Below are 16790 nucleotides of genomic sequence, written 5' to 3'. Positions count from 1 at the left end.
CACGTGCATGCAGGTGTACACACACACGCACACACACACACGGGCACACAGAGGCACACACGCACACACACACACAGACACACACACAGAGGCACACATGCACAGGCGCGCACACACACAGAGGCACACATGCATAGGCATGCGCACACACACAGGCACACATGCACACACACATGCACACACAGGCACACATGCGCACACAGAGGCACACACACACAGAGGCACACAGGCACACACGCACACACAGAGGCACTCATGCACACACACGCACACACAGGCACACAGAGGCACACACACAAGCACACACACAGGCACACACACAAGCTGAAGCAGTAGGCAGGGATTGAAGCGAGGTCTCCTTTGTGAGGGACAGAACCCAACCACTTCAGCCATCAGTCCCACGACCCAGGGTTCGCACTGTCAGGAAGCCAGAGCCAGGAATCCCAGGCCTGGTTCCCACGCATCTAAGAAATGATCTTGTCAATTATGGGTGTTGACACTTCACAAAGAACTGTAAAAATAAGAAATGGATATTTCTCAAATATGAAAAAAATTCCTCAAAGGATTTATTTTGAAGAGAGTCATTTGCTGATTGCTAACCTTTAAGCTTATCTCAAGGATAATATTAGGTTAAATGATAGGTTTTGAGGCGCTCCTGGCTATTATTGTTCATTTTTTAATTCTATTGAGATTTACATCAAAGACAGTGAAGCCATTTTTAGTATCCCATTGCATAAGTGCTTAAAAAAAGTGTACAACCCTGTGACCAGCACTACAATCAGAATACAGAACATTTCCATCACCCCCAAAGTTCTCTAGACTTCACACTTACATGTACCGTCCATTCCATCTAATCCCACCTACAGCCCCCAGGCAATACGTGATATATGTACTTTCTGTCACTGTAGGTTAGTTTCTGTTTATAACTCCATATAAGTGGAACCTTGCAGCAGTCTGGCGTCTGTCTTATTTGATTCAACATAACGTTCTGAGGTTTATCATGTTCCTATATGTGTAGAAAATACTTGCTTAAGGCAGCCTCTACAACTCACAGCGTTTGGTTCAGATGCCTGTGTATGATCTCTTTTTCGTGAGTGAGGGCAGAACCAGTGGTGACTTACTTGTAACTATGACAACATGGCCAAAAGAATGAGACATATATGACCACATGATTACAGTATACAAGGTTGTGACACCATCTTGAAGGGCAGTCATTTTCTCCCTGATTGGCTATAAGGAAAGGGCAGCTATGTTGGGAAGCCTCATCTGGTTAAAACTGCTGCTAACCTCCAAGATTCATCAGCCAAAAACTCTGAAGATGTCACTGTCACAGTTTCAGGCAAGTGAATGCTGCCAAAGACCACACAAGTAGGAAGGTGGCTCAAGCCTCTAGATGACAACCCTGCCTTGACTGACAGCTTGATTGCAGACTTACGAGATGCTAAATAGAGATCCTAGCTTGGGTGTGCCTGGGGCTCCTGACCACAGGAACGGTGAGATAATAAATATACTTTTTTTTGGGGGGGGGGGTGTTGTTTTAAGCTGCTAATTTCGTGGTGACAGTGATACAGAGCCCCAAAAGCAGACACAAGGAGTTCCACAGCAGTTCATTTTATTGCTGTTCAGTATTCTATTTATGGAAACATGGCAATTTTTAAAGTCATTTACTTGTTGGCTATTTGAGTGATTCTCATGTTTGGAGCTGTAATGAATAAATCTGCTATTAAAAAATCCAGGCACAAGTATATGGGTAGCCTGTCTTCCCTAAACCCTTCAGCAGAATCTCTGTTACAGGTTAGGAACACATTTAAATGTATTATGAATAACTGATAACTGTTTTCCAAAGTAGTTGTACCATTTTATAGTCTACTCAGAGGAATTCTTGGTATTGAAACTCCTTCAACGCTTCACAAGTTTAGTGCTACATACGGTATTTCATTGTTTTTTTTGGTTTTGTTTGTTTGTTTGCTTGTTTTTAATTTTCTCATTTGACAGATACACAGATGCTCCCATCTGCTGGCTTTCTCCCTAGATACCCACGACACTCAGAAAGGAGGGCAGAAGTCAGGTGCCAGGAACACAGGTGGCAGATACTCATTGACTATCAGCAAATCCTGGTGTTTGTACAGTTCTAACAGATGAAGAGTACAACTCTTCCTCCCCAGCCGCGACGGAACTCCTGTCTAAGACACATGATTACATGTCTAAGGCACAATATTACAAGAGCCTCCTGCTAACCTCTTTGCAATGAAAAATGAAAAGATTCAGCTAAATGTAACTCTAGAGAATATGACCATCCTTTTTAAAACCTTCCAACAGCTCCCTTTGTTTTACACTGGAAGCCCTCAGCACTACAAAGCCCGCATGACTGGATATCCTGGTAACGTAAACCTCATCTCCTATTACCTTTTCCCTGGCTCCATTCCATCCCACCGTGTGAGTCACACTGGACTTCTTCGCTGTTCCTTAAACACCTGAGCATGCTCCTGCCAGTTCTATGTATCCATGTGGCCCCCATCTTCTGTCTTTATTCAAAAGTCATCTTCTCGGCAAGGCCTTTGGTAAACTTGCATTAAAATTGCCCAAATCACCCGATACACCTATGCCTTTTCCCTGCTTTACTCTTTGGTCGTCATTAGCACACTGTTCAGTTATTTCTCTAGCTTTCTGTTTCCCCCCCCCCCCCGACCTATTTGCCTATTCCAGAATCTAATTTCTGTGAAAACAGAGGTATTCAGTAAGGATACGGAGGGAAAGAGCATATTGTTTAATTCATATCATAGAGGCTGCATAACATGTGGTATCTGTATTTTGCTCCTAATAATTAACAAATGTAATAGTCACATGAATCTGAAAATACCTGAGGTTCCTTCACTCATTCCTGGAATCAACACCACGGACTTATGCTACTTTCCCTCTCCTTCCTTGTACATACTGTTTTAGCTAAGTTTATTTACATTTTAATTTATTTTTTCATGGTTTAAAGTTTTTGTTTTTTATATTTAATTGATGTGTACCACCATAAAAGTAATTTTTATTTCAATGTTTGGCTAATACATTTGTCTTAAGGCATGCCCTGTGGGATAGTAAGGCTGAATTAGTGGATCAGGGCAGAGTCATAAACAGCATTAAAACTTTATTCTAATTCTCTGAAAGTCTCAAAGGCTGAGAAATGAGTCATTACCTATTTGTTTATTTATAACTTAATTTATTTCTATAAACATCTTAATTCTATTCTATTATTGGGGAAATGATGAAATAGGCTCATTATAAAAAGGCACAAGCATTATTTGAGAATTGCAAATGTAGCTTATAACACTGGAAAGTCTGTTAAAATAAGAAAGCCCAATTACTCCTCTCAGAAGTTGCCAATTTATATTCTGGATTTCTTCAACCAAATCTTTAGTAGCTACCCATATTTATGCTCTTTTTTTCACAGTTCTAGTATTTTCATAGCTAATGAGCAGAAATGCAAAGAGATATTTTCATTAAATGATATTTACATTCACATGCTGGCATAAAAGTAACCCAGTGCCTATAACTACCACATGTAAGGTGTCCTGCTGGGCCCACCAGGAGGCAGTGGTTCTACTACTTACCCATGTGTGGAGCTACTCTAATTTAGGCAATTTATCTAGCCTTTCTAGACCTTAGATGCTCTGTCTATTAAATGCATACAGTTAGAGTGCCTAGCTCATAGACTTGTTGTGAAAATTAAACACAATAATGACTTCAAAGCATGTGTAACACCGGCCATGCAAGCAAGCACTTGGTAGAGGGTGAATTACAAGAGAGGTATTGGTGCTTCAATTAAGATTCTTGTAGCTACAAATAACAAATGCTAAATCGGGACAGATTCCATGGATTAAACAAACATTATCTGAGCACCTACTGTGTGTCAGCCGCCATGTCTAGAACTGATAAGAGAGAAAGAAGTCTGTAACAGAAGATTCAGGATGCCTCTTAGAAATCAAGCTCACAACTGAGCTTCATGCACAAACAAACTGAACTTGGAACTGTACAGTCCCTAGAAAGCTAGTAAATATTGTTATATACTTCTTCCACTTTTTTTGGCAAATTAATTTCGGTTTTTTTCTCCACCGATGAACTTCCGCTGATGGACTGAGGACAGCCCCTCACCACACCAAGTTGGTATGTTACTGTGTTAAGTCATAGTGAGAGGTTAACTCTGGCATTTTAGCTCCACCCTCCCTCCCTTGTTTTAAAATCTTAATTTCATAGATTAAGGATCAAAAGCCCTTCCTTGTCTATACAGGAAATTGCTATAGGGCCACTGCAGGTTGAATGAATATCTCAAATGGTACTAAAAGCCAACTATTATCTAAAATTTAAAAAAAAGACTTTTCTAAACCAGCAAAGTCTGAGAAACAGACTTCAAGTCCCAGGGTTGCACATGTCAGAGCGGGAACTGCCTTACGTTCTGCATTTTAGGATTGTCACTTGCCTGACCTTGGTCCCAACTCCACTAAAACTCTATAATTCTTGTTTGTCCTATTATATATGCTCCCTCACACAAATCTGGCATGTTCATAACTTTCAAAGGCAATGTTTAAAAACAATGATATGTTGATTGGGACTGCTGAAGTTCTTTGCAAAGAGGAACAGGCAGTGATGTCTGCTGTTACTGGTTCTGTACATGACTCGGTGGGTGACTTGCCTCCTAGAAGATGATCCTAAAAAGCGGTGACTTACCTTCCCATTCCGTCGGGATAGTGCCTACTTCATAGTCTACCACTTTTGTATTTGCGGCTTCCACAATTCTCTTCTCTCGAATTATTTGTCCTATAAGACAGAAGTGATCGAGACATTTTAAATGAATCTATGACACAGTGCTCATATTTTCTGAGACTGCACACACTCTTAGCTGGAGAAAGAATTGAGTAGGAAAAATATATTCCATTTACCATTAGTTAAGTTAGAAAAGGCAGTTTCAGGGGCTGTATTGTGGTGCAGTGAGGCCAACACCTAAGAAGCCTGCACTCTGTCACTCTGTAATCACTGGTTCTAGACTCAGCAGGGCTTCGACCCCTGCTACCCACACAGGGGTGTTGGATGAAGTTCAGGAATACTGGCTCTCACCTGGCACAGCTCTGTCTGTTGTGGCCATTTGGAGAACGGACCAGTGGACCGAAGATGTTTTTCTCAATCTGAACCTCTCTGTGGGTCTGCCCTTCAAGTTAATCACTGAGGGGTGAAAGGTGGGGAGGGCAATTTCCAAACTACAGCAAACTTTAATTTTCTATCACAGTCTGCAAAATTAATTTCAGCAAACATGATCTACATGATGCATACAGAAAAGACAGGGTAGACAGAGAAATCAAAACGTTAGTCATCAAGACAGCATTTGACTCCTTTAAGCTTATAAGTATATCCGTTAGCAGGGCCAATGACTGCTGGGCCTACCCAAGGAAGTAGAAGTGTAAGGCTCTAACAAAATGTGTAAAGAACTATGAGATCCAAACACTCCCTATACCATAGTATACTGGCAAATTCAAGGGACTCAAACCATGGATTGGATCCTATGGCCCAACGGAGTCACCACTTCTTAGGGCAATCTGAAGGAAGGCCAAAAACTGGTGCTGCAGGTGAGAGACCAACACCTCCAGTGACGGCAGCCGTGTGCAAACATAAAAGCAGAGGATTATTAGCCTGCCATGCCACAGTGCTGCTCCCTGCTATTCCTAAGGTTAAAAATAGATCAGAAAAATAAAAACTGACCTTTAAGAGTATTTCCAAAGTAAACAAAAACAATTTAATTCATTGAACGGAACAATTCTAACATCTTTCACTTCGGAAAATCTGGACAACACGATACAGGAGAGGAAGAGGATTGCCATCTCTGATATTACTTCTTCCAACACTCTATTATTAAAACTTTCTCATATTTCATTTCCATCTTTTATCATCATATAGATTGTAAAATATACAAATATTTAAAAATACATAGATACGTCTAAAAAGATTAGTGTCACAAATTCTTTTCTCTGCTTCAGAGAAAACAGCAAATTTCTAAAATCATTATTCTGTAAGCTAAAATAAAATAAAAAACCATCAAGGGCCAGCTCGATGACCCACTTGGCTAATCATCTCCACGCAAGCACTGGCACCCCATGTGTGTACCCCGTTGTGTCCCAGCTGCCCCACTTCCGTTTCACCTCCCTGCTGTGGTGTGGAAAAGCGGTCAAGGACAACCCAAAGTCTTGAGACCCTGCACCTGCCTGGCAGAAGCTCCTGACTCCTGCCTTTGGATTAGCTCATTTCCAGCCATTGCAGCCACTTGGGGAGAGAACCAACAGACAGATCTTCTTCTCTGTCTTTCCTTCTCTCTGTAGATCTGCCTTCCCAATAAAAATACATAAATCTTTTTAAAAATTAGTATTTAGTTTTTGAATATGTCTTGATATTATGAAGAAAAGGAAAGTGCCTGCATTGAGTGTGTTAATGACATTACTTTCTTTTTTTTTTTTAGATTTTTAAATTTTTTACTATAAAGGCAGGTTTACAGAGAGGAGGAAAGACAGAAAGAAACATCTTTCATCTGCTGGTTCACTCCCCAAGTGAGCGCAATGGCCAAAGCTGAGCCGATCCGAAGCGAGGAGCCAGGAGCCTCCTCTGGGTCTCCCACATGGGTGCAGAGTCCCAAGGCTTTGGGTTGTCCTTGACTGCTTTACTAGGCCACCTGCAGGGAGCTAGATGGGAAGTGGAACAGCTGGGACATGAACTGCCACCAGTTCATGTTGCCCACATGGATCCTGGCCCATGCAAAGTGAGGATTTTAGCCACTAGGCTACTATGCTGGGCTCCAACAACATTTCTTTTTCTCAATTTTGTTCTCAATGTGAAGAGAAAAATAAGAGTAGTTACATCTTTTAAGAACAGGGAAGTTAAAAAGTGCTAAAGGAAAAGCTATGACAATTAAAGTATGTGTTTCAGTTATGCCATACAGCGTAAATCTGATAAATTGTGACAGAATTTCAAGGTCAGAGGTGAAACCGGTAAAGCAGAGTGAGCCATTGAATATCCTGGTTACCAAAGGAATGTTTCTGACTGAGACAACAACTACCATGACTAAATCTCTACCTCTCCCTACTCCCCAGCCCAGAACATGAAGCAATGCTAGGGAAAGGAAAAAGGCTTTGCAGACACAGAATGTTCATCCAAACCCCAAGCCCAGACATTCTCCTTTCACATCAAGCTCCTGCAAGAGAACAATCTAAACAAGTCTGGTTGTAGAAAGGTGAGACTTGATATTCAAAACGGCACTTTCCGGCTAAACATTTTATTGTTAGTTTTGTGATATCTCTCTGAAGAAATTATTTTCGGTTTTTGAATAGGTTCCCCAGGTGTCAAAGTCCTGCTGTCATTCCTGTTTCTATGCCACATTTTTTTTTAACACATATAAACTACTACATGGAAAACAGTGTGTTATACTTCTTAAATCAATACTTGCTGATAATAAATCTTGAAAAAATAAGGAGGAGGAGCTTGTGATTTTCATTGCTTTTTAAGAATGACGTTATCATTTCATTTTAAGAGGTTTATGTGTACTTTTTCTGTGGAATATGTGTTCACATCCTTTGATCATCTTTCTATTGGATCCTGGCTATCTTATTCAATGAACGGCAGCAACTCACCACATATTTTAAAAGTTATATAATTAAGAATAATTCTGTGTCACTGATACAACAATTCTTTATGTCAGCATGTAAGGGATTAATCAGAATTATTTTTAAGTACACGAATTTAGGCATTTAAAAAATTTCAATATAGTTTTAATATAGTAAATATCAATACGCACCTCATATACAAAACTTTTCAGTGACTGTGAAGAATTTAAAGAAACCCCGAGACAAAAACATTGGAAAACTTTATCTTTCACTGCCAAAAAGCTAGGAATTCAGTAAGCCATTGTACTAACATAAACAAATAAAAAATAAGTAAATTAAAATAGATAAAAGAACACCAATTAATTATAGTGCCCCCAAAACAACATGTGGTAAATACTGGAGTTGGAAGACAGCATTTTTTTTTTTTTTTGTCAATCTTCACATAGTTAATTTGGGCAAAAAGGGTCAAGGGCTACAGGAAAGTGGATAAGACTATTACTTCCATATTGTTTCCTTCATATATCTGAGGTAGAGGGGGATATTGAGGGAGAAGCCCCACCCGGTTTCCCACCCACCCCAAGTCCCGCATGTGGGGCGTGCTCCTAGATACTCATTGAAGTGGTTTCAATTGGTCACCAGTTTTGAAATTGCTGCCAATCTTGTCTCTCCAAACACGATAAGGTTGTTGAAAAATTCATTAATTGACCTTGTCCATCATAGCGTCTCTATTTGCCCGGTATTTTGTTGCTAACCTATAGCTGAGGTGGTTGATTAACTTGTTCCATCTTCTGTCCCTTCATGGTTTGGGTTCTGAGTCTGGCATTCCAATTGGGGAGATCACCAAAGAAACTTCGTCTGAGGTGTTCCCAGGCCAGATACTTGTATGCACCAGCAAGCACAGGGCCCAGCACAGTCCATCACCCGGTCAGCAGGTAGTTGCAATTGCTGGGTTGGTTCTGTTTTCAGTCCCGCCCTCTACTGGAACCAATGGGTGTTGCAGTCCAGCCTGGTTCTGCACAGCACATACTCGGTCTTCACCTAAACCAGTGGGAGCTGCATCCTGATGAGAGCGACCCACAATAACCCCCACCAGGCCCACCCCCTACCCCGGTTTGCCAATATGTGTGGCAGACCAGTCCAATCTGTCCCATGTCCCCCCTGACTCTCGTACATGGCAAATGGTGTTGAAGCTTGGATCCATCTAACCAGCTCAACAGTCAAGCCTTCGCGGGTGTGGTTGAGTGCCTCTCTGCCTAGCTACCCCAGCCCCTGTCCTAGTTCTCGTGCCCTCCTGTGGGAGTGGTAACCCAAGAGGAAGGAACCCACTATTTCCCTCCCAGGTCTCTCACTCCCGGATTGTGCACTTTTCAGGTGGTTCTGCAGTTTAACTTGACAGGATTAGCCCAGTGCCAGTTTCTGCCAGCTGATGCTATGGCTATGGAAGGCAGCATTTCTATAAGCACTAAGGCACGAGATATTAGTAAAAGGAACTGTGTTTTGGTTTTATTTGGTAGTATGTGTTTTGGCTTTATTTACCCCTTCCCCTGAATATAGGGTGGTCTGACACATTTGGAAGTTGAGTAAGACTTAGAAGAATCACTGGGTTATGATAAAGGACTTCAAAGGATGCTACCCACCAACAATGTCCTCTGGTCCTGGTAAGCCCTGTTGGTGAGCAAGATCAGGGACAGGAACTCGGGAAAAGGCACTCCAGTGGTAGTGAAGAATGAGGCAATGGCCTCAGCACTTCCCCTTCCCCAGGCCACCACAGATACTGGGTTGTCTTTAGCCTTTGAATTTCTAAAGGATCAGAACTTAAAAGACGTCCACCACCACGGAGGAGTGACCTTTCCACAGCGTGGAAGACCCCCCCCCCCCGGCTTGGTGGTGGCCCACGAGAACTTTGCAGTACTTGGCGAGGATTTTCCACTTTTGGCCCAGTATCTCCTTTAGCGTGGCAGCATGAGAAAAGGTGAGCGGAAATCGGAAGTGACTTTGACTTTGGGTTGCAAAGACAGGTTGGGCTGGGTGAGGTGACACATCTTTGATGCCTGAAAGAAGCCCCAGGCTGATGATGTAGGCAAGATGGCCAGGGAAAGAGTCTATTGTCTCACTAAGACCCAGCCCTTTATCACAGTGGCAGCAGGCAGGACAATCAAATGAAAATTTTAAATGACTCTGGTGATGTATAAAAGACTCAATTCTGCATATGAAAGGAGACTTAGAAGTGTCGATGCAAAATACATGAGTGAGAGCTAATGAAAACCAAGAACCACACTGTACAGGTATATTTCTGTATATATATATAATAGATTCATGCTTTTAAACCTTGTGACTCTAAAACATGAAGAAAAATGAACAGCAATGAAGAGTAGTAAAATAGGAATTGTTACGCTGAAAGCCATTTTTACATACGACTTAAAGCATAGTTTACCCAGGGCTCTTAGATGAGGCCTGTATCTATTAAAGACACTGCAATGTGCAAGACCATGTTCAGGTGTCTTTCATATATTATTTCTTCATCTATAAAACACACGAGGAAAAAAGCCCAAGATAGTCAAATTTCCAAGTACACACAAATGATTGAGGCAATGCAGCTGGCATTTGAACCAAAGTATTTTTCTGACTCCCAAGCTCTTTTCATTGAAGATTTTGAACATTTACAAAGTTTGCATATAGTATCATGACAGATAAGCCAGCAAAGGCTAGCATTTTATTCATAACTATCATACGCTATTATCTTCCCTATAGTTAAATACTAAATGAAGCAAGCCTGTAAAATACAATGAGTCTGTAATTTGATATTCTGTATTTATATGAACATGACCATCTCAGCAGGTCTCAGCAGGAATTACTTTTTTAAAAAGCTAATTAAGGGGACCTTGCAGATAAGCTTTCAAAGATGTTAAAAATGCCAACTAATTCAATGGATTACCTAAAATCTTGTTAGCTTTCCATATTCACATGTTTCCCATAAGGAATCCCAGCTTGTTCCTTCATAGAAAATTTGAAATTGTATAAAAATGCTTGGTTATTCCAAAATGCCTGATATAATATGGTTTAGTTGTTAAAGTCCCAAAAGCTGAAATTTCTTAAATTCAGAAAGACAACCTACTTAAAAGCAACTTATTTCATCTTTTTGTTGAAAAATGCCTTGGCAAATTTAACACATTAATATTCTTTTGTTCAAACCTTACTTCATTAATTTCTCAAAAAAAATATGTGAATGTACTATAACTATCTGTGTTATGGTCTTAGTTAACAAATACATAAAAAGAAAAGAAAAAGCAGAAAGATGAAAACAGTCTTACACAATTTAAACAGGTTTTATAATATACCATATGGTAATTCCAGGGTTAGTAAGATTTTTCAAAATAAGAGGAATTAATGGCTGTGATTAAAACTTTTAATTAAAAAATGATATTCACTTTCTTTTTCTTTCTTTCATTCTGTTTTAAGTCAGAAAGTCAGATATAAGGAGAGAGGGAGAGACAGACAGGAAGATCAGATGATTCTCTCCCCAAGTGGTCGCATGAGCCAGAGCTGAGCAGATCCAAAGCCAGGAGACCGGAGCTTCTTCCAGGTCTCCAATCTAGTGCAGCGTCCCCAGGCTTTGGGCCGTCCTTGACTGCTTTCCCAGGCCAGGAGCAGGGAGCTGGATGGAAAGTGGATCAGCCAGGACACAAACTGTCACTCATATGGGATCCTGGCACATACAAGATGAGGACTTCAGCCACTAGGCTACTGTGCTGAGCCCTATATTCACTTTGTATAGCAAGTAAATTTCAGTTAATATAGTCTTCATATCTTCTCTTAAGTTAAGCCAATTCAGTGTGGTATAAGCCAACATAACCAATTTCTAAGTGTGTACTTAGAAATTTGACTATCTTGAACTTTTAACCTCGTGTATTTTATAGATGAAGAAATAATATATGAAAGACACCTGAACATGGTCTTGCACATTGCAGTGTCTTTAATAGATACAGGCCTCATCTAAGAGCCCTGGGGTTAACTACGCTTTAAGTAAGTCAGACTCATTTCAAGAGTCCAACAGCTAAAACTGTCAATAAGAGAGGCAAAAACAGAACTGGAAGGAAATTAATAAAAAAGAAATGCTAGCAAATATTACTGGAATGATAAAATTACAGCACTTGTGTAATTGAGATTAGCTAAAATTTCATGATTGAACTTAAAATGTAGGAGATAATGCTGATCATTTGACAGACTTCTAAGCCCAAACAGTTTCAAAGAACTTGATTTTTACACCAATAGTTTCAAAGAAATCAAGTACTTTGTCACAGACCATAAGAATCAAGGATTGCACTAAAAGCTACTATTATTAATTGACAGAATACATTACAGTTTTAAGTATGAATAATCTAATGAAATTAAATAGGGTGTACTTAGCGGCACGTTAGTCTTAATTTTAAAATGTACTTATTTATTAATCCATGAAATTACTAATACCCTTCATTAATCTAATATGGTTAAGCACTAGGCAATAAATATCACTAACAAAAAGAAATCTATTTTTGATATAGAAAAAAGACTATATAACCATCTAACAGAATATGACTGTCACCAGCTTAACAGGAATAATTTGTGAATTAGATCCTCAGAACAAAAACTGAGTTCTGTTGATATGATGGGGTGTTAATATTTTTCTAACTCTTCATTGGGGCAGGAGCGGTAACGCAGCCAACCAAGTCTCTGTGCAGTGGTCCTGGCCTTCTATATGGGTACCAGTTTGTGGTCCCAGGTGCTCTACTTCCAAACCAGCAATCTGCTTGTGGCCTGGACAGCAAGAGAGGAGGGAGGCCCATGTCCTTGAGAATCTGCACCCATGCAAGAGATCTGGAAGAGGCTCCTGGCTCCCAGCTCAGCTCTGGCCATTGCAGTTACCTGGGCAATCAGAGGAAAGAAGCCCTTCTCCCTCTATTGCTTCTTCTATCTCTGTTAAATTCTACCATTCAAATTAAAAAAAAAAAGTCTTTAAAAAAATCTTCATATTTTTAATAAAGAGAAAAATGTCCCTAGTAGAGGTTCAATTTAAAAAACTACTCAAGCTGCTCTACTCTAGTCCAAAATACTACCCATCATTTTCCTCTACCCACTTCCTGAAAGCATCTACTCATGCCCCTAGGGCCCTAACAAACTATGTGGAAGTCACTGATGCAGATCTAATTTTGCATCTGAGATTTCAGAATCCAAAAGCAACCATAAATTGGCTTCCCTAAACAAAACCAAGATCTTGTTGATGGATAGGACCCTGCCTTATCCATCAGACTCAAGCAATCCATTACAGAGTCCTGAGTAACTGCTGCTAAGACAGGGTACCAGTTCCACTCTCCAAGGACACACAGAGCCTCCTGCGGCTGTGGAGCTTTGATTTAAGGCTGCAATGCCACTCAAGGCTTGGTTCCAGGGATTAGACAAGACGAGTTCAGGGAAAAATCAGTCTTCTACTTTGGAGCAAGAAGATCTCAGGAGGAGAAAATGAAATCCCAATAGCTGAACATTCTAAACTGAACAAGGAAAGCAACTCTTCCATTCACCTGTCCTTAAAGCGGCAGGCATCTAAGAGAGAGGCTCCGGCAATAACCCTTTCAGTCCCTTAGATCAGAAGGTGCAGGGAAGTCTGCATGTGAGGCAGTCTAAAGTCAATCGCAAGTGGAAACAAAGTCAGGTGCATAGCACTGTATTATCCTTGTCATTTGTCAGACTTTATTGAGGCAAATAACTAAACACTTTCTATACACACATACACATTTCATACAGTTCCTGGAAAAATGGAATTAAAATATGTTTATTTTGGTACAAAGAAGTAAGAAATCCACACATCCTTCTATCATAATTTGTTTTTCCATATACTTTTTGAAGATTTTTTTTTCCTTCTTCAATCTCCTTTTTAAAACTTTTTTTAAAAAGATGCATTTTTATGGAAAAGGCAGATTTACAGAGAAGAAAAGACAGAGAGAAAGATCTTCCATCTGCTGGTTCACTCCCAGCAACAGCTAGAACTGAGCTGATCCAAAGCCAGGAACCAGGAGTCAGGAGCTTCTTCCAGGCCTCCCATGTGGGTGCAGGGTTCCAAGGCTTTGGACTATCCTTGACTGCATTCCCAGGTCAAGAGCAAGAAGCCGGATGGGAAGCTGGGTCACTGGGACACAAACAGGTGTCCACATGGGATCTGGCACATACAAGGCAAGGACTTTAGCCACTAGGCTACTGTGCTGGACCTGCATAGCTCCTTTATAAAAAGCTGCATCACTACAGCACCTCTCAAGATCCCTGCTAATAAATTTGTTTGGGTCATGTACAGTAATTATGATATTATGAATTAAAAATTAATGGTGAGGTTTTTAAAAAAAGATTTAGTTTTACTGTACAGTCAGACATACAGAGAGGAGGAGAGACAGAGAGCAAGATCTTCCATCCAATGATTTACTCCCCAAGTGGCCACAACAGATAGAGCTGAGTCAATCCGAAGCTAGGAGCCCACAGCCTCTTCAGGGTCTTCCACATGGGTGCAGGGTCCCAAGGCTTTGGGCCATCCTCCACTGCTTTCCCAGGCCACAAGCAGGGAGCTGGATGGGAAGCAGGGCCACCAGGATTACAACCATTGCCCGTATGGGATCCTGGCATGTGCTAGGCAATGACTTTAGCCACTAGCCTATTGCACCAGGCCTGTGAGTTGTTTTAGAAACCTAACTAGAATTTCAACAGCAAAGTATAATCATAACAAGCTGCTGGCATGGCCCTTTAGAATTCAGCTAGTTTTTAGGTTGGTATTAAAAGATATAAAACATTCATCACAGCCACCTTCCTTGTTACCCAAGCCTCTCCACCCTAATCAGAATTCCACACGGGCGTGTATCCCTCTCAACTATGTAAACAATGTTAAAAATAAATAAAAAATAATAAAATGGACCCAGCATGGTAGTCTAGTGGCTAAAGTCCTCACCTTGTACACACCAGGATCCCATATGCTGCTTGCCCCACTTCCCATTCAGCTCCCTGTTTACGGCCTGGGAAAGCAGTCAAGGACAGCCCAAAGCTTTGGAAACCTACACTCACATGGGAGACCCGGAAGAAGCTCCTGGTTCTTGGCTTCGATTGGGCTCGGTTCTGGTTGTTGGTGGCCACTTGGCAAGTGAAACAGTGGATGGAAGATCTTTCTCTCTATAAATCTGACTTTTCAATAAAAATAAATGTATCTTAAAATAATACTAATGAAGTAAAACATATAAAAAATTTAATTCCTCTGCTTTAGTACTGAAGGGATATAGAGTAAACTAGAATAAACCAACACGATGTTGTCTCCTCCTTTAACTGCTATACAACTGCCTTGTCAAATACTGATAGTAATAAGGACAAGTTCCATTGCTATTCTATGGCAATGGGTTATCATGTTCCTTTCTCAAATTTTTATTTATTACTTGTTTGATTTTTAGAAGCCGATCAAGTCATTCTGTTGGCTCACTCCCTGAACACCTGCAATGAGTGGAGCTGAAGCTAGAAGCATGGCACTTAACCCAGGCCTTCCACGTAGCCAATTGCTGAGCCATCACCACTACTCCCAGAGTTTGCAAAGGCAAGAAGCTTGAGTTAGGACTCAGAGTGAGGTACTGAACCAGGGTACTCCAAGGTGGAGCATGGACCTCTTAATCAGTGTCCAAAGTGCTATTCTAAACACCCCTGTGACACAGGAGAGAACAGCTCTCATTATTTATTGACCAAGATTAAGACTAACACAATTCAGTGAGCTCTCATCATGAACATTTGTTTTAAACACTCCATCTGGACGTCCTTGTTACATGAAGTTCTGCTTCCTACAGTAATGTTCGTGGCCCACCTTTTCTTTGAAGTTTTTTATCTTTATGCATAAAACTAATAAGTACCTATCTGCAGGAATTTTCCATTGAAGAAGAAACATGCTAAGACACATCCAGTTGAAATGGTTAACATCACTTTTATTGCTGGGACCAATCGAGTAGCTGCAGGTGGTGGTGGTAGTAGTGGTGTTTGGTCCATGGCCTTTGCCCCATATCTCAGTTTCATATTACTTCTGAAGTCTGGATTTGAGTTTGATTTCTTGTGGGCAGGGGAAGTCTGCCGCTGGCCCCAAGTAAAGAATAACTGAGAGTGTTCTGATCTATTCAGTCAGGCCCTGCTCCTTCTCCTTATCACAGCTTTTTAATGGTCTACTGAGATTTGTGGCCTAGTATTAATGATGGTAACTACCCAGCTGCAGACTCTTTCCTATTAGCTATTCCTACTTTGTATATCACCTGCCTAGACCCATTCTATTGGTCCACGGGGACATGGAACACTAAAGTCTTGTCTGTTTGATTAGTATTATCACATATATCTTACCCTGGCCCTAATTGTTTTATTCTTTCACATCTCGCCAATATTCTAAAAGTACTGTTACTCATTTCCTAATTCAAAAACTCCACTTATTTTTATATTGGGAATATACTTAATACTATTGAACTGTATGTGGTTGCCCCTTAACCTCACTTTAACTATCTAAATTTTCAGTTACTACTGATCAGCCATTGTCTAAAAATACGAAATGGAAAATTCCAGAAAGAAGTAATTCGTTAGTCTTAAACTGAATGCCCTTTTGAGTAGCATGATGGTCTCACATGCCATCCTGAGCAGGTCTTCCTGGGATGCGATTCATCCCTTTGTCCTGTGTATCTGTATGTATACACTAATCTCCCCATTATCCACGTGGAGGCCCTCATGGTTATCAGATCAACTGTGGCAGTTGTGTCCAACTAACCCTTCTCTTACTTACGAATGGGTCCGAGAGTCCAACAGTAACAGTAATGCTGGCAATTCTATTATAGCGTATTACTATAATTATTCTATTCTGTAACTAGATATTGTTATTTTCTTACTGTGCCTAATTAATAAATTCAACCTTTATCACACACATATAGAAGGCTACATAGGAAAATAGAATTCAATACTATGTATCAGGCCAGGCATACACTAGGGGTATTGGAATACAGCCCCCCCATGGAAAAGGAACAATTTATTATACACCTAAGCGCGGATAAGATATCAGGAGATCTTGTAAAGATTTTCTCAATCATTATGCAATTATGCTGATAGTGTCTCAGAATTATCAAAGTCATTCAAGTAACACCC

The 16790-nt window shown here is 40.6% G+C and overlaps 1 protein-coding gene across 1 annotated transcript in view; it reads right to left on the bottom strand.

Moving 5' to 3' along the window:
* Window positions 1–16790, bottom strand: part of NDUFAF2 (NADH:ubiquinone oxidoreductase complex assembly factor 2) — a 132397-nt gene that overhangs the window by 40225 nt on the left and 75382 nt on the right. The window contains exon 2 of the mRNA XM_040977584.1: window positions 4714–4803. Coding sequence (XP_040833518.1) covers window positions 4714–4803 — 90 coding nt within the window. The remainder of the gene's footprint in view (window positions 1–4713; window positions 4804–16790) is intronic.

The sequence above is a fragment of the Ochotona curzoniae genome, unplaced genomic scaffold (genome assembly GCF_017591425.1).
Source record: "Ochotona curzoniae isolate NIBS_2020 unplaced genomic scaffold, NIBS_Ocur_1.0 contig_2754, whole genome shotgun sequence".
Taxonomy (NCBI): Eukaryota; Metazoa; Chordata; class Mammalia; order Lagomorpha; family Ochotonidae; genus Ochotona; species Ochotona curzoniae.
Note: the sequence above shows the minus strand (reverse complement) of the source record. Positions and strands in the feature narration are given on the sequence as shown.